The 19,233-nt window shown below is 45.3% G+C and overlaps 1 protein-coding gene across 1 annotated transcript; it reads left to right on the top strand.

Moving 5' to 3' along the window:
* Positions 1-6,084: 6,084 nt before the first annotated feature.
* LOC144107943 (uncharacterized) lies at positions 6,085-18,169 on the top strand. Its single transcript, XM_077641182.1, has 5 exons — positions 6,085-6,461; positions 12,002-12,152; positions 13,628-13,776; positions 14,801-14,909; positions 17,229-18,169. The coding sequence occupies exons 1-5, from the start codon at positions 6,392-6,394 to the stop codon at positions 17,455-17,457; spliced, it is 708 nt and encodes a 235-aa protein (XP_077497308.1). The 5' UTR covers positions 6,085-6,391; the 3' UTR covers positions 17,458-18,169.
* The last annotated feature ends 1,064 nt before the right edge of the window (positions 18,170-19,233 follow it).

Here is a 19,233-nt window from a genome sequence, read left to right on the forward strand (position 1 = left end):
TTTTGACGGCTTGTTTTCTACTCTGGTAGGCGTATATTTATGTCCGAAATGCTCAGCGGGCACTGGCCGGAGTTTGCTGCATTCTTGTCGCAGGGTATCTGAGCATTGTGCAAGCAACTATTTCTACTTGGAATACACGTTCTGCCTGTATGAGATAAAAAAAGAGCGGCTTTAATTTGTGCAGTTGTCTACGCACAGATAATTAAAATAAAGAACTCTGAGATACCGTTGACACTGCTTTAGTAATCGTTTCTCATTTGGCTGCTGCTAGACTTATGATATAATTGTCTCTGGTTCAGGAACTGAATCATTGCCCTGCGCGCCATTCATTATGTCCTTTGAGGTACACAGGTTAAAACCATTTTTATTGTGCGGTATCTACGAATAAATGAGTGCAAAGGCAGTAGACACGAGCGCGTGATAGCTGAATGAGTGTTGTTGCCGCTGCGGTGGCTGAGTGGTTATGGCGCTCGAATGCTGGCCCGAAAGACGCGGGTTCGATCCCGGCCGCGGCGGTCGAATTTCGATGGAGGCAAAATTCTAGAGGCCCGCGTACTGTGCGATGTCAGTTCACGCTAAAGAACCCCAGGTGGTCGGAATTTCCGGAGCCCTTCAATACAGCGTCCCTCATAGCCTGAGTCGCTTTGGGACGTTAAACCCCCAAAAACCATGAATGAGTGTTATCAAAGCTTTGAAGTTGTAAACAAATGCCTTGAAGAATCAATGGAATTTTTACTGCGCGCTTAGTAATTTTACTAGCACAGAGGCGTTAGTTCAGCTTCTTGAATATAATTCCAGACCACATTTACAATCAGAGAGACGGCAATCTTCGCAAGTCACAAACCTGACAGAGCGAAGGTGGCGTAACCCCATGCAGGACATAATGCAGAAATTAACGAGCGTTCATTGAAATCTGGGACAACGTATGTGCGATTGTAGTCACAACGCTGCTTTGTTCCAGCGCACGAAGCTTTAATACTTCAAGAAGCGGAGCTGAACTGTAGGCTGGATTCCGATACTAGTGATTCAAACATATCACATATGTGAGCGCCAGTATAATCAATCAGCAGCTCGGGCGTCATAGTGTTGTATACCAGTTTGATGTCATTCTTAATGAACAGAAAGTACTAGTTATACGGACAATGCTGAAAATTTTACCGCGTTCATTTTCCCAACAATAATTACTGCCCTGTAAGGCTGCCAATCTCAAGGCCTTTTTAAACACCAGTGCCTTCGAAAAGTAGTTTTGAATGTCCTGACCACCTTAACATATGTTTCCGGTGTCATTAAGTTCACAAGTGGACGCGCAAAGGAAGAACACCTCAGACTTTTGAACTTGTCTTTTGATATAACTTATTATCCTGTTTGTTGGTTCTTTAAGCTCTCAGAACGAAAAAGACTCTTCTTCCTTATATCAGAGCCCGTTCGAAGCTGGCAAAGAGGGTCATCATTTCGCTACGCGTCATGTGTGCCAAGTAAAAATATTGACAGCACAAAACAAAATGAACAAAAGTTGAGATGAAGCCTAAGACCGATAGCCAACTTTTCGACAAGAGGACTTCTCTGGGCCCACAGAAAGACAACCCATCCTGTCAAAACTTTGGTTAGCGGACTGAGGCTACCTCCCAACTTTTGGTCACTTAGACTTTTGTTGCGAAAAATCCCATCTACCTACCCCTTTTGCATGTAAAATTGTTGTGAGTAGAGACTTCACATTAGCTGAAATCTTTGGGTGCCAGCTCGGGCGCTTGCACGCAGCTGGAAACCCTGGCTTTGTTTTTCTGAGCATGTTTGAAAGCGTGATGCAGAAAAGGAACACTGTGAATAAGATCAAAGAACCTGTATACTGAAACAAACTGCTCGTAATGCCTTATATTTACAAGCTGTCACATAATCTCACAAAATCAGGCAAACTTTGCCGTCAGTGTCGTGTTGTCAGCCCCGCGAACTCTCAAAGCTATGCGTTCTGATGGAAAGCCAGAACCCAAGTTTCGCTAAACATGAAAGAAAAAGTTCACCGACTACGAATCAGGCGCAATGCATTGTTTTTCGTTGAGTTATGATAGCATATTAGCGTGATTGTGGTAGCCGCTGTTTAAATGGACGGGCCAAATAAAAACAGAGTTTAGAAGGGAAGAACAGTAAAGACCGGCTCCTGGTCAGGCACCGCGAGAATTGCTAGAGACGTATTTGCGCTCCTTGCTTTGAGAAAAACTGAGGTCTTGGCTAGAATAAAAGACAAATGGAAGAGTTCAGTCTTCGAAGCCATTCACATGGGAACCACTGACAACTTCATAATGATGCCTTCGTTGCCATGTTGTCCAACAAATTTTTATTTTGAAAAGGTTTCGCACGGGTTTCTCAAGTAGCACAGGATTTCGCACTGATTTTTTGAAGCGTTGCGTTGTTTGTATGGCACTCCTTTTAGGTTAATGATGGCCCTTTGCTCTGAGCTGGAGAGGATCGGGTACTAGCAAATCTTCTGAAAAATGGAGAGGAGATTGTGCGAAAAAACTAGCCACACTGGATACGTAATGCCTTATGATCTCGAGCGTACCAGAAATTTGGAAGAACGCTAAAAATAGTCTTAGTTCACCAGAAAGCAGATGTCAAGGACATGAAAAATTACAGATCGATCAGCTTGCAGTCCGTTGCTTATAAGGTACTTAAAATAATCACTAATATAATCAGGGCAAACAAGCTTCGATCAGCCAATAGGTCAGGCAGGCTTTCATAAAGGGTACTCGACAATAGACCATATTCCCACAATCAGTCAGTGATAGATAAACTAACCACTTTATATATACTTTATAGATATCCAGAAAGCATATCACTTAGTCGAAACTTCAGCAGTTACGCAGGCATTGCGCAATCAGGGTGTAGAAGAGCCTTTTGTAAAAATGCTGGAAAATATCGTTAGCGGGTGCACAGCTACCGTAGTCCTATATAAAGTCAGTGACAAAATTTTAAAACGAGGCCGTCACGCTGGGAGACATGGTCTCGTCAATGCTATTCACCGCCTGTTTACGGGAAGTATTCAGAGGCCTAGATTGGGAACCGGTGGGGATTAGTGTTAATGGAGAAGACCTTAGTAGTCTTAGTAAAATGATAAATGAGTAGACTGGCAGAGCAGTGCTGTGAGTCGAAAAATTAATATGTTGAAAACCAAAGTAATCTTCAACAGTCTCTGAAGGGAGCAGCACTTTACAATTGGTAGCGAGGTGCTGGAAGTGTTAAGCGAGTACGTATACTCCGGGCAGGTAGTGACCGCAGATCCAGATCACGAGATTTAATAAAAAAGAGAATAAGAATGAGGTGAAGTGCATTTGGCAGGTTCTCTCAGATCACGAAAGTCAGTTTACCAATATTGCTCTGGAGAAAAGTAAATAAAAGCTGTATCTTCCCAATACTCCCCTATGGGGCAGAAATGTGGAGTCTAGTGAAAAGGGTTCAACTTATGTTAAGGGCAGCGTAGTTGGGATGGAAAAAGCAACCATGCCGCCGGTGGGATCGGAACCCACGACCTCCGAATTTCGCGTCTGGTGCTCTAAGAAAAATCACAGGTGTAACATTGAGACACAGGAAGAGGGTAGATTGGATCAGGGATCAAACACGGGTTAATGACTTTCTAGTGGAAATCCAAAGGAAGAAATGGGCTTGGGCAGGCCGTCTAATGAAAATGCAAGATAACCTCTGGTCCTTAAGGTTATGGAGTGGATTTCAAGGGAAGGAAAGCGTAGCAGAGGGCGGCAGAAAGTTATGTGGGCGGATGAGATTAATAAGTTTGCGGTGACAGGGTGGCCGCAGCTGGCGCGGGAGAAGGTTAATCTGAGGGATAATTGAGAGGCCTTTGTCCTGCAGTGGGCGTGGTCAGGCTGATGGTGCTGATGACGATGTTGAATCGATTACTATAGCGTTACTTTTCTTTCAACTCTTAATGCCATAGCACAAATTCAATCAGACAACAATGAACTACTCTAGGCTGCTTGACATTTTGTAACACACCTTTATTTGCAAGTGGAGCCGTATATCGAATTTGTCACCGCTAATTTGTCCATATTTCCTCGTGAAGAGATCAGCAGCTACATAAACTCTCTCTCAAGGTACACCCTGAAGCGAGGGGCGGTATTATTGTATACGAACACCCTACGCACCAGATCGTAACTGTGGAATGCTTCGATGCTATAGTGTTCAAGCCCTTTATGAAATGGGGGCGTCGTTGTTGTCACGTGTTTTGTGTAGAAGCCTTCCGAGTTGTATGAAATGGGAGGCAAGTTGCAGTGCAGTCTGGCAAGACGGGGGGTCTCTATAGAGAGGCCACGTGATAATTCCCGGAACGAGGACTGCTTTAGACGAGTGTGGGGACCCGGTTGCGGTCCGGATATGATTTCCCGCGATGCTCCTCCGAAGCATCCGCCGCGGTGGCTAGTGGTTACGGCGCTCGGCTGCTGACCCGAAAGACGCGGGTTTGATTCCGGCCACGGTGTCGAATAGGCCCGTGTACTTTGCGATGTCATTGCACTTTTAAGAACCCCAGGAAGCCGAAAATTCCGGAGCCCTTCACTACGGCGTACCTCATAGCCTGAGTCGCTTTGGGACGTTTAACCCCCAGAAACGAAACCAAATTCTCCGTAGCCAGTCCGTTGTCACGCTGTTACGAAGGAAATATTTCAGCTTGCACCAGTGTTAGCAGTAAGGCTTCGATTCGCAAAGCTGTACTATCGGTTACAAGTTGTTGTTGGAAAAATAGTACCTGATTACCAGCAATCAATTAGAGAAAAAAAATAAGTGAGTTATGCGGAGCGCCACCGTTTTAAAAAAGAAATCGATCATTCACAAAAATCGGAGAAAATGTAATTGATTAGAACTAATTAATTACTTGTGACGCATTACATACAACTCTTGTTCTAAGCCACTAAAGACGCCAGTGTTCCATCTCGTTTCAACGCCAATAATATTGTCATCAGAGAGTAAATGGGCCACTGACTTTTACGAGGCTCTTCAGTCTCTACTGTAAATCGTTCCCATGTTTTATTTTCCTTTTTCATATATAAATGTAGCCTCAATTCAGCACTATCTCGTCCAAAGTCCGAGTAGGTGTGACAGTCCGTCCTTGCCGAAACTCTCAGTGATGTTGTGTGGAGTGTTTTCGTGCTGAATGCAGAAAACTCGATTAAAGATCGACAGTACTTATTGATGTAAGGGCGAAAGCGACGGAGGTAGGTGCCTAAACTGCTTGCTCTACTTAATGTCCCTACAAAGCTTCCATCTTCCCCCCGCGTAGCATGTGCATGTCATTCAACACTGATGGCATAAAAGAGGCAGCGGAAGCCAATGTCTTTTTTTTTCTTATCCTGTGAAAGGAAAAAACATATTAACTTTAGGTTGGTAGATATAATTGATGTGGGAATAAAAGGTGAGGTCAGTGCCTGTTTGTTGATAATGTAAGTTGAATAATGGTTCAAGAATTAATAACGCTTCGTGTTAGCGTGTCCGCCAACGAAACTTTTTCTAAGTAAAGTGCTGAACTCTGTAGTTTTTAACCAGCACACATCGAAAAGCTTTCACGTAGGAGTTTTCAGCACTATAAAACAGGACGCCGCTTCAATCAGTTAGTTCTCAGAAACACATGTGCCACAGAAAGCGGCTAAGTTTTGTCATACATGCAAGCGATTGTGAGGAGGTCGAGTTGAATTAAAACATTCTGCGTTAAGATCGGAGCAACGCTGATCATTGTGTTCGCATACTGGTACAACACATTATCGTGTTTATATATAGCCTTGAAAACATAATTTTACCTGTTTATTGTATTTATAGACGCCCATTACACAATAAATCTAATGTCGGTTATATGGTCTAAAAGCTATTTTCTTGTATGCAGCCTTGTAAAAAAGCGCTACATGCCAGCCCAATCCTGAGAAACGCGCCTTTCATTTATCTCTCGACGCACTTCAGTGGTTGATAAAGGCCGGCCGCCTTTCAGAAACAAAGGGAACCTTTAATATTATCACATAGCGGCGGGACAGCCCGACCCTAACAAAGATCCAACGCTTCTCTCAGCTGCAGAAAGGGTGAGCCACGTGCAGACGCACTTATTACAGCACTTCACAATCGTCCGTCACCCCGCACGTAGACTTGATCGCTGTGAGTGCCGTCGGTACAGTGCTCAGCCATTTTCTCGCGCATAGAGGCGATTGTGCATAAAGCAAGGAAACGGCGCTAAGTGTGCCTATAAATAGCAAAAGTATAAAATGTAAGTAACATGGCATTTTGATAAAACAGTGCCGAAAGGCGTTTGCGCATGCAGGAAGTCGTCGTGCGTCTCAGTCATCGAAGACGTGTTCTGAGTTGAACATTTTGCGTGCTGTGAAGGAAAAAGTGTACTTCAAAGATGTTAGCGGCGAATCTCGGGAAGGTAGCAGCGACTTTTATAATGTTGCAGAACATCGTCATTGAGCAAGGTAAGAGCTGACGTTTATAACTGCGTGTACACGATTGGTAATGCAGTCACAACTGAGGCGAAGCATTGCACAGTATAGACTTCTTCAGCTGGCGTTGTTTGAAAAGTGTACAACCTTTGTCAATTAATTTTTGAGACTGATTTATTTCCTTCTCTAGAAATCATTCCCCAAAACAACTGTTGGTGCATATGTGTAGCGCCATCTTTTCAGGCTAACCTGAGTTATTTATATTGATTGCTGTGGGACCCGCTAGATGATACCACATGTTAAAATACGTTGTCTCTAGTCGCCTGCGCATTCTCCTGTGAGTGAATGTGGAAAGATGGACGTCCACCTCGAACAGCGTGTAAATATAAAATTCTGTTTGAAGCTTGGCAAGACAGGCACAAAGACGTAAGAGCTCCTTCGTGACGCTTACGGCAACGATACTTTACCGCAGGCGCGACTTTTCGAGTGGCACAGGAAGTTCGTCTCGGGGAGAACGTCGGTGGAAGATGACACAAGGCAGGGGCGCCCTTCAACCTCACGGAATGAAAACAACGTGGTTCGGATCAGGAAAATTCTGCAGCAAGACCGCACCATTACAGAATGCTATCAGATGCTCTCGACATTAGTAAGACAGCATGCTACCAAATTTTGCGTGAGAACTTGGGGAAACGAAAGCTGAATGTCAGGCTTGTGCCGCACTCCCTCACACAGGAGCAGAAGGACACGCTGGCATCAGAGAGCGCTGATTTTCTCTCCGAGGTAGAGAAGGATGCTGCATTCGCCAACAGCATCATTGCTTTAGACGAAACATGGTGTTTTCAATGCGATCGTCAAACAAAGAGGCAGAGCGCCGCATGGCGGTCCACAAGCCCTCCGGCATTTAGTAAGGTGCGGCGACAGAAGACGAAAACAAAGACAATGCTGATAGCTTTTTTCGATGCCAGAAGTGTTATACACCACGAGTTTGTCCCACAAGGGCAGACAGTGAATCAGGAGTTTTATATCCGCGTGCTCCAAAACATGCGTGATGCACTGAAACGCCGTCGCCCTGACTTATGGGCATCTGGACAATGGAGCCTTCTTCCCGATAACGCAAGGCCGCACACAGCTCTCAGCGAGACAAGATTTTTCGCCAAGCACAGCATTGCTGTACTTCTTCATCCGCCATACTCGCCTGACCTCTCCCCATGCGATTTTTCCTGTTTCCTCATGTGACGAGAGCCCTGAAAGTTCGCTGGATGGGGAGCGTGGAGGCCATTGAAGACGCCACGACAAAGGAGCTGACCGCTTTGCCAAAAGAAGCGTTTTCCAACTGTTTCCAAAACCTCAAGAAGGGTTGGAAGCTGTGTATAGTCTCCAAAGGGAGACTACTTAGAAGGGGTGCTGAACAAATGATTTTAATGTCGAGCGCATTTTTTTTAATGGTCCCAGTCTCGGAACTTTACGGACAAAGGTTATACTTGGATCTTGGTAATATAAACCCTAAAAGAGCGTCGGTAAAATTGTGTGACAAATGCCTTGTGCTCAAAGCGCTGTTTTTTTTTTGGTTTTCTTGGATCATGATCCAACGAGACGGACTTACCCTTCTTTTGTAGGCAGGCTCGGTACTTTATGACTAACATGACGTAGATGGCTGTACTTTGAATCGTACATTCATTTTAAGTGCTGATGCCTCATAGCTCGGAGCCCTTCGTGTATTTTGTGATCTGGCCTTGCATGTGTATGCATTTTCTTATGTGCCGTCGGCACTAGTAGCACTGCATAAAAAGCAACGACGTAACAATTGTTTTCATAATCACGATTCTAGTATACCTCAATTACATATATCGAGATTGGTTGCTGTTGTGGCGTCTCTTTGGTGTGCTCTCCTATATACAAAGCCCTTCTGAAACAAGTAAAGACTAAATTAACTATTTTTCTATTCAAAAGCAACCTTAATTAAATGGACGCGAATGCTTGCGAAAAAATTAATTTTCCAGTTTTAAAAAGCACGTACACTCAGACAAGTCGGTGCGATGAAATTGGAGACATGTACCGTGCTGTAGTGCTAGACAGAGAAAAGATGTCAGTGAAGAAATGCAGATAGGTTACTGAACGCTTTAAAATAACTGCGTGGCGAAAAATTCAACGCCAGCTTTATTTATAAATAATGCTCGTTTTTAAATTGTTGCCCGGCGACGGAAGGCGCTCTCTGCGGGTATGCTGAGGGAAATTTCATTCAACCACAAAATTGTGGTAAGTAACGCAAGCTTCGAATCGCTACTAGGTTATCTTGGGAGTAAAAAGTAATCTGCAGCGACCCAACATTTCGTTCAAATATGATAGAAATGCCGAGATAGTTTGTTTCGCATCCCTAAAGCAAACAGAATATGGTCCTGTTCTCAATTTTTCCTTATAAGACTGTTATGATCCAGGCGCAAAGACAGTTGACCAGAGCGGTTAAGAACTACGTGAACAACAATGGGTGAGCTTATAAGTACCATGATTCAGTCATAGATGGCTGCGTTGACAGATAATTTTACTGTATTTGGGTTCATTAGGTTCTAAACATTTGCTTTATGATTTGTTTAATGGCTCTGCTAGCGTGTTGCCATACATGCAATCAGGAAACAAGGTGTACCAAATCATCTAATAACAAAATTACGTAAGAAGTAAGAATCTAGCGCCCGACTACATATTACCAATCAAAAGTTTTAATCTGTCTGTTCAAAAAGACGGAGGACGGGCGGTTGGTTATGGAGTTTAACGCCCCCAGTAGGGACGCCCTTATTGAGGATTTCGGATTAGTTCCTCCACCTGTGGTTCTTTTAAGTTCACTGACATCGAAGAGTAAACGGACCTTTAAAATTTCGCCTCCATCGAAATGCAACCACCGCTGCTGGGATCGAACCCGCGTACCTTGGGTCAGCAGACGAGCACGCTAAACAGAGCATCCACAGTGGCTATAAAAAATGGTTGCTATTGTTGTAATGTGTTTGAACGTGGATCGCTTCTTAAATGAAGTAATAGGGGAGCATACTGGCACGACGTTTCGTAACACTTTGTAACATTTAGGGTCACAGTGTTGCCGCTTTCAGGGGGTGAAATTTTTAGCGGGTGCCGTCTGCATAGCTTTTTAGGCTAGAAATTCGTGAAATAGCCGGCTCCTTGGAAGTGATCGCCTGCCTTCCTGCTTGTCTCCTCTAATTGTGTCTCCTCTAATTTCTCGATTTCACTTTTGATCTTACACTGGTGCAGTCGTCTTGCACACGATTTCCTTAACCTCAGGAAAGTACCGCTTCCTTCAGAATTCCATCATATTTCCCTAGGAGGTTAACTACAGCTGAATAATGTCATCAACCTTTCCTCCCATACGCCGACGGAGAAGGATGCTGTGGTGCTGTCAAGTGGTTTGAATTTCAACACAGAAACATCATCGAGGCCAAGCGAGGTGATGTGCGCGGTGGAACGAGTGGTTAGTCAACTTCCATCTGTCATTCCAGAAGAGGAACGCACCCGTACCATTGGTGTGCTCTCCGGTTTACAATGGGAATGTACAGCGCAAATACAGTCAAGGACACAAGAAGTCTGTATTTGCGCTGTACATTCCCATTATGAATCACCAACATGCCCAGTCTGCCACCTTAGTGAACTCCGGTTTACGGAAACACAGTGCAAGAAGGTGGTCGTCGGTAGCAGTAAAGCAAGCCATTCGCAGCCGGCGGAGTAACAGCAGCATCGTCATCCTTCCTTCAGACAAAGGCAACGCTACAGTCTTGCTTGACAGAAGCGAGCACAAGAAAATGTTGGTCCTTCTCGGAGACCATCGGACTTACACTCCTCTAGTCCGTGACCCAACAGACTACAAACCAAGCTGCAACAACTGCTGCCAGACTGTCCAATTTTGCCCCTCCGCACCAAAGAGCCTTTATTACCGGCTGCTCTGCGCAGACGGTTCAGCTCCTGCAATTTACGGCATGCCTAAAGTCCACAAGTTTGGGGTACCACTTCGACCTATTGTCGACTGCACCAGATCGCCACTTTATCGCCTGTCAGGCTATCTTCACCACGTGTTGAGTCTTCTAGCTGGTAAGACACATACTCATGTAGGAAATTTTTCCACGTTTGCATCTTAGTTGCATGGAATCTCGTTGAGCGAAGACGACATTATGGTTTCGTTTGACCTGACATCGCTTTTCACTAGAGTACTTGTGGATTTAGCAGTAGCTACGTGCGAAAAAGCCCTAGAAGCTGACACTCGTCTCACTGGCCGCACACCCTTCGACGTTCCCGAACTGGCAACACTTAATTTTCCTACGGCGGCAGTTTCTGTCAGCTGACACAAGGCACGGCGATGGGGGCGTCAATATCAGTTACAACGGCCAATTTAGTAATGGAAGCCTTGGAAGAAAAGGTACTAGCCACCTTGAATCCTGAACCGAAAGTCTTCTACCGCTACGTAGACGACTGATTCTGCATTTTGAAGAAACAAGCCGTCTTACGCTTCCTGACCGGACTAAACGCCCAGAATACGCATATACAGTTCACCCTTGAAATTGAGAAACACGGCTCTTTGCCATTCTTGGATGTACTGGTTCGCAGGGATGAGGGCACCCTCACCTTCTCGCCTTCTACGGGAAGCCTACGCATACAGGCCGCTACCTCAATTTTACGTCTTGTCATGCGGCTGGCCACAAGACGTCGGTGGCACCGTCCTTATTAACACATGCCGTACGCATCTGCTCGGGTAAAAATTCATTGAAAAACGAGCTGAGGACCATTCACCGAGAGTTAACAACGGCTACCCTATGTCGCTTTGTCTGCAACATTCAGAAGTGGATATTAAAGACGGAAACACAGAGAAACAAGACATTCCAGGCACGTACAGCCATTCCTTACGTGCAGGGAATCAGCGAGGCACTCTCGCGTGTTTTCAAAATATGACATGCGCATTGCCCACATCCCGACCAGAAAGGTCCGTAACCAGCTCGGGAACGTGAAAGACAAACTACCGATTGAAGCATTTCCAGGTGTCACCTACCAGGCCACATGTCCTGATTTCCCCCAGGTTTACGTTGGCAAAACGGGAAAGTTCCCCAGTAGGCTTAACGACCACAAACATAACGTAAGAAATATTAATCGCACGACCAACGCAATTGCCCAGCATGTGCAAGAGCATGCTCACACGATCGACTAGGACCACGCCACTGTCATCGCTAGGGAAAAGAACGTGTCATCTCGGCGGCTGATGGAATCTCTAATCATCCAATCGACACCAGCTGCCATGAACCGGATGCAAGGAACCATTTCACCCATTTACGCACTATATTTACGCCCCGTGTTGCGTATATAAGTCGCGACGATTTCTTGTCCCGCTAAGTGATCAAGGAACCCGTACGAGATTCTGAAACGCCTTGAACTTCATGACTTGGTAAGGGACCGCATCCCTTTTTTCCTTTCATCCACTGCCTGAAAAGACGAATTTTCGTCGAACCATTGGTTATATTAATAAAAAAAGAATAGCGCAGTTCTTTTACAGTGTTCACGCAATATGTTTTTTTTTTACTTTTCAGCTTTCTGTATTGACGACGTCGATGACGAACTCGTATGCAACGCCCAAAATGCCATAACTTGTTACTGGAACATAGCAGACAAGTTCGGAAAAAGCCATTTTACTGCGGTACCTGCAAATCGAAAGGACTACCTCACGTCATTTTGCCAAGTGTACGTACGTCTCGCTGCATGTTTTACTAGAAACGAGAGCGCACTGCGCTGCTTCCTTGTATTTAGCAATCCCCTTATCCATTATAAGACGGAAAGAACTCGAATTCAATTTTAAAAACCGTCCAAATGCTTTCTCAAGGGCAATGCAATATGTGGACAGTAATTTTTTTGGACATTACGTCATGCACATGCAGTAGCAGTATGGCCGGCTAGCCGACATTATAACTTGTAAAACACGGTGCAAGAGCACACAATAAAGGCGGATGCATCTGTTTGCAGTGACATGGTGTAGAAACGCAGGTAATAGAAGGAGTTGAGAAGCATAGGCCATGCGCATGGATTGAACACTGTCTATACTCATGCCTGGTGATTACTCAACTACCTACTTTCCCTACCCTCTTTCCTGCCCTTGTAAAGTGCCTTGATGATGTGGGCCAAGTAAAAGACCAACTGGTTCCGGTCGAACAAACCCGTTCTTTCCTCAGGGGCTGACTCCCAGCTGCCAAATAATGTGATTTCGCTCCCTCTCTTTCTGTGTGTGTGTGTGTGTGTGTGTGCGTGTGCGTGTGCGTGTGCGTGTGCGTGTGCGTGCGTGCGTGCGTGTGTGTGTGTGTGTGTGTGTGTGTGTGTGTGTGTGTGTGTGTGTGTGTGTGTGTGTGTGTGTGTGTGTGTGTGTGTGTGTGTGTGTGTGTGTGTGTGTGTGTGTGTGTGTGTGTGTGTGTGTGTGTGTGTGTGTGTGTGTGTGTGTGTGTGTGTGTGTGTGTGTGTGTGTGATATGTAGCACAGTTCACTGAATGTATTCTGCAATACACTGCAGTTTTAATGCGATAGCGTCCAAGCTCCTATTGTGCAAAAAATCTGGCGTCGTTGGTGTCGTTGGCAGCTTTGTGAGTTAGAAGTAGGATGGTGTAGGTTGTCCCGGGTAGCCACCGCGCAGAGAAGCATCCTAGATGAGCCACCTAAGTCACTTTACCTTGTGGAGTCATCGCAAACTACTCACCAAATTATGAGCAAACTACCACTGTGGAAGATGGCTGTAAAATTAATAATTTACCGCGACGTGCTTCTCGGGAACAGCAACTTGGGTCGCACAAGCCACACCCGTGGCAGCACCTGCCATCGCAGGGCAGTGGCGCTTCGCTTTACCACCGCACTATTGTGCAGAGACATATGAATGCAGAGTTGAGAGTGACCAAATGCGCATATATGGGCATTAACTCATTAATGCTATCGAGCCGTACCTTTATAAGGCGGAGCTTAAGTGTCCCCTACAATTGTTATTTTAATTCTGTTCTTCTTGCACCCACTTACTTAAGCAGTATTTTTCTATTCTCTAACAAATATTTCCTTGAAAAACTAGTTTATGACATCTTTATTACAATTTGTTCTTGTGTCGTCCTGCTGTTATGGTTGATGAAGTCTGTCGTGTGCAAAATAAATATAGATGAAAGGCAGTATTCTGCTGCCCACTTCAGATCTGATAACTCAGTGGAGTTTCCCGAGGATGCAACCTGCAAGGATTTCTATGCTGGCTGCACGGACTTTGAAAAGCGCCAATTCGCAAGAATGGAGGCAGGGTACGCCGAGCTCCAGAAAGATGCAACGGCTACAGAAGTCTGTCAGCGTAAGCAGATGCATGCATTATTTTTACTGCATGCCCTCAAGGATTCGTTCTTATATTTTCTAAGAAACTTTGACGGCCGCTACTAATCACCCACAAAGAAGCCTGTGTTCACGAATGAGCATGACGCTGTGATAGCTACGGGGAGGAAACAGTCGTAAGTCGGCGCCTGTGTCTGTCCGCTCCTTTAGTCCTGTTTTTTGCGCTGCACGTTTTCCGGCGAAATGTACCGACTAGCCCGGACTAGTACCCTTTTTCAATACCGTTTTGAGGAAACAGATTAGAAGATAAGAATTAGGACTCAAAGATATTTTTTACGTTTTCTTTCAGCCCTTTCGACATGTGCCTTAGGATTTAAGGCTACCCAGGTTCTTTTTATATTGGTCTTTTTAGGGCCTATTCCTTAACTGTAATCTAAAACATGACAGCTTTACTCAATATTGATTGCTTAAGTAAACTGACGATTGTCTGGTCTATTCTTTGGATGATTCATTCAGTTTTCTCTTGACCAAACTGAAATAGTAACAAACTCAGCATATGTGGTACATTTCCTGGCACTTTAACATTTACCTTTTCAGTGCATTTTGAAAAGGATAATCAAGAGTAATCGCTTATCAGGTAAAAGCGTGAATTTCCTTCAGTGGCAGCCTCAGCCAAATGCACACGACAAAACGTACCAGAAAAACCGCAAGCGCGACAACCACGCAGTTCAACTACAGTACATCCATCGTACTGGGGGACGCTCATAGTAGCCTTAGTAACGCATTAGTAAATCAGCAGAAACGTCGGCAGGCCTAACAAGTGTGTCAGGAAAAGAAGCTTAGGATCTTTTGACAGTGCCACAGAAGCCATCTAGTACAGAACGATGAATTCATTTTGATTTGGTCGTGGACTGCTGGTTCACTTTCTCTCGATTAAATTCTATTCGAAGTCTGTAAAGCTTTCCATTTGTGTGCTTAGTAACTATTACTTTAGTATATCTCAAGTAGCCAGTAACCTTTCTCTGACACGTATCTTCCACACACAGCTGTAGAGTCCCTCCGCGAGTGCATCAACCTGGACGTCATGAGGAACTGTTATCTCCCACCAGTCTCTGGGGTCGGAACAAGTTTTGCACGTGTGACGTCAAGACGACGGTAAGGGCAACGTCATCAACTGTGGCGTGCTATATGCCTGTTGGCTCCCTGCTAGCCATTCTTTCTTCTTCTTTCACTGGCATGGTTCGTTGCGCCTTCACGCGATTCTTTCATGTTTCTGCCCTGATTGGAGTCTTCACCAAAATAAAGGCCTGGGTTAAGGCCTTTAGGCCTTACATACACAGTTCTTTACCAAATGGACTTTAGAGTAAAGGCCTTACGGTAAATGCCTTTAGGATGAATGCCTTTATGGCAAATGCCTTTAGGGTGAACGCCTTCATTGTAAATGCCTTCCGGGTAATGCTCTTTCTTTCAAATGCTTTTAGCAGATAAATACATTTTAACTGCCCACCCTAACTGATGCTACCGCACGACATTTCCCGCTTAGCCATGCTAAACCGTCTGCTTTTTTTCCTGGCAGGACGGTGCCGTGGTTATCAGTGGAACTTGCTAACAAGTCTGGTCCTTCTTAATTCCATTTTCCTATTTAGTTTGCGAAAATAATCATACTGATGGCAATGCTTTGCACTAAATACGATATACATTGTAATACTCCTTATTGCGTGTTAAGAATAATGTTTAAGACCGAACCGAAGGTTTCCTTACCTTATAGTACGTCAAGTTCACTTGCAGAAATGGCAAGCTTCCGTAAACTAAACCAAGAGTTGTGGTAAAAAATGAAACCAGCCAAACTGAAATAATCCGTAGTGCGTACGCCGGAAAGTGCACAAATATCGTGCAATAAGTGTGACTGTTGGCAAAGACAGCAAAAATCCTCGTACTTGTAACTGAGTAGAACGCCATAAAAGATGTTTCTAAAACACGAAACAGCAAAATAAAAAGGCAGTAAAAGTGCACAAGAAATTTACTACGTAATGCTCGAGTGGCGTTATTTGAAAGGAATATGTCTAGCTTTGAAAAAAAAAAAGTATTGCGAAATATAGAAACCTAGAGCAAAGCACTTCAGTATTAATTTTTGGTCTGCCCTTTTAGTACGCGAGGGCGCCACAGGGTTAGTGAAGTGCCCCGGCATAATGAGATGAGCTATGTTTTGGCGAAGGTGGTCTAGCGAAATTATCGAGAAAGAGTGCCTGCTTAGGCGCCACCAGATATTCTGACGCTCAGTGAGGCAAAGCTACGTGTGCGACATCTCCCTGCTTTGTCGTATGCAATACTAAGATAACTTTTATAGCGTGTGATGGCACACACATAAAAGGGACCGCACAAACTGAGATGAAACCGCAGCAAAAGAAATAAAGCAGTAGGCTTTTACTATTGTTTACAATGCGCTAACGCCGCATAAACCGACACATCGAGCAATAATGAGCTTTGATTAGCTTTAATATTCGCGTTCCCAAGCTCCCGGAATGTAACTTGTACTGTTCGTAGATGTCCCAGTGTCTCTGGTACTAACAGGCAATACAAAGATGCAACTTAAGACACTGATCTTCGTTCTTATTGAATTTATACGGTGTTTTGTAGCGACAGCTACATTACGGTAGCATTTCGAGCGTTCAGCGTGGCGGCGCCCTGGCGTTGGCGGCGCCGCCACCCTGTGGCTGCGCCGCTATGCTGTCACGTGGTTGGTAATGTGGTGCGAGCAGCTGCCGGCGGCGCGGCGCCGTGGCTGGTCACGTGGTTCGTCACGTGGTTGGTCACGTGACCAGCCACGTGGCTGGTCGCGTGGTGCGGACCAGCTGCTGCTGCCGGCAGAGCGGTGCGCCTTCGAAACCAAGCTGCAACAGCTGTGCGCATGCGCCGTGTCAAGTGGGACAAAGATGAAGGAACGCCCAGAGAAACGGAGCGGCGAAAGACTGACTTCGCAATTCAACTGAGCAAGTTCCACTCGGCCAGCTGTAGCTATTGCGTCACTCCAGGTTCAACCAGAGCTAAACCACCGCCAATTTTTACCGATGTTGTCCATATATAATTAGCTTGCTTTAAAAAAAAATCAGTTAATAGCAACCATATTATTTACCAGTTTTCGTGGCATATGTACCTTTTAAATTTGATTCTGAGATTGCATAGGGTCAAAATTGCTGTTAAGAAAGCTGTGAGATGAGCCAGGAATTGAAACTGGCAGTTGGGGTACTGCACCAAAGGTAGAAAGGTTTCTACGGGTAAGCAAAAAAATGAAATCAATTTTAAGGGGAAATAACTACATTGAGCAAACAAACCACGTGTCACTTCCTTACAATCAAGAGGCGCGTCCCTTCCTCGCCTGCTTAAGGGCTCAGTATCAAGAGCTTCCTGGCCCTAGGCCACCGACTTGGAACCTTCTTTCTTCAAGTAAAAGCTTTTTGTCATCTACATTTTCAGGGTGGCCGAGAAACTGAAGACATGCCTGCAAAACTCGCTGCATTCCTGCGATTCCAAAACATATGGTACAGCCATGGGACATCTCAAGCGAATAGCTGACAGCATCGTTGACCTTAACTCACCGTCAATGCTTGGCGTGGGTCTGGGCAGTGGGTCTAAGGAAGCAGGGGCAACTGTCGGATTAGTCTGGGTCGCTGTTGTCGGCTGGTTCTTAAGCGCCCTTTGTTGAGAAACTACGGAAAGAAGTAGATCAAAGGCTTTCTACGCGAATGCCGCCCGTGACAGTCATGTCTGCATGTATATATAAATAAAGAGGGCAGTAATGCTGGCCACACGAGTGCTAAGTCATGCGTCTTTTATTTTTTTTATCTTCCAGTGATGCGTCGCCGTTTCCTTTTCATTGGTGTGCACATGTGCCAGCGCCTTTGAGTTGACGTTTTAGTTTGAATTTCACCGGTAGGATAACCACCCCTAAGATGGCCGGAGTGGTACCGCATAACAACGTGCACAGTGACGCAACCCACATGGCCACTCGGAGCGTCCAGTTATTGCGCTAGTAGTAAAGCCCACCATCACTAAAAAAAAGCCTTGTCCTTCTGACCCTTTTGACAGGTGGCCCACTGCCGTGGTGGACAGCTGGCAACCTGCCACCTAGTTGTGGGCAACCTGCCCACGTGTGATTATACAAATTGGTCGCCATGCGAAATTTGCATATGATTAAACAAGAGAATACAGTTACTAAAAACTTAAAAGGTGTTTGCCACTGGCCACGATGGGCAAGTTGTGATCACGTCGGAAGGTCCTGTGACCTATCTGGAATGTAGGCCACCTGCTTATCCGCTCACAACGTCGCTCCGACGACGGCGCTGGTTTTTCTGCGGAGCTGGAGCAATGCCTGATATGCATGCGTAGAATGACTGCAATAAACATTGTTTCATGTATCCACTGTGCTTCGTCCGTGCCATGCAAACACACATAACACACAGAATACACTTGATATACCACTTCAATCACCTAGCAATATCATGAACAGCAATACTCAATTACTGTAAATTCAAAACGATGATAAACAATGCAAAACAATGGTCAAACAGTGCTAGCGCACCTAACTCGCATTGGGCCTAACTACACAAGTCAACCCTCATTTTTCTGATGATGATGACGATGATGTTTATGGATTTTTAAGACACAAGGGCGCCTATCGCAAAGGAGCGCCATGACACAAGGTATTTTCGATGACTCAAGGTGGTGTCAAAGACCAATTTTCTAAGCATTTCACCACTGATTAGCCGAGCACCAGGCCAGAGAAAACCTTGTACCCATTGTGTCACCGGTGGGCACCCGGCGGCATTGGGGATCGAACCCCGCACCTCTCGCATGCGAGGCTGATGCTCAACTACTCGGCCACAGCTGCATTTTTCCTCTGAACGCAGTTAATGTTAATACTCAGCGGAAAACATGCAGGAATGACTGGAAGGTGCTCAGCTCGTATTTTTTTTCAAAATAGTCAAACTATAGCGCATGACTCGGCGGCAAGCATCGACCAATCTGCGTTATCCATCCACCTCACTCTAGGGATATGGCCACAGCCATTCCTGATGAGATGCTATGTTCGCCCGTATACTCAGAGTAGGCCTTTGTTTCCTAAGAAAACGGGGCACATAGATTCAAAACATTCTTTCAAGGAGTTCCCGCAAGGAAACGCCACAAGTACGCGCACAACCTCTGTCAAAAGTAATCAGTCCAAGAGGTTTTCTTGTGATCCGTGTAGTGAGGCATTGGTGAAGTATTTGCACTCGGAGTGGTGCATGCGAGTGTAATTCTTACCCTTACAAGATCTGCAGCGCTTGCATAGCATAACAAGCCACGCGCATGACTCAGAAGCGAATTCCTTAGGTTCACAGCTTTTTGACAGAAGATCTCAGCTCACAATCAAGACAGCTGGCAACCTAGATCACAGCTGGAGAGTTACTTTCCTTCCGTTCAAGCTGGGTTGCGCACAAAC

This window comes from Amblyomma americanum, chromosome 10 (genome assembly GCF_052857255.1).
Source record: "Amblyomma americanum isolate KBUSLIRL-KWMA chromosome 10, ASM5285725v1, whole genome shotgun sequence".
NCBI lineage: Eukaryota > Metazoa > Arthropoda > Arachnida > Ixodida > Ixodidae > Amblyomma > Amblyomma americanum.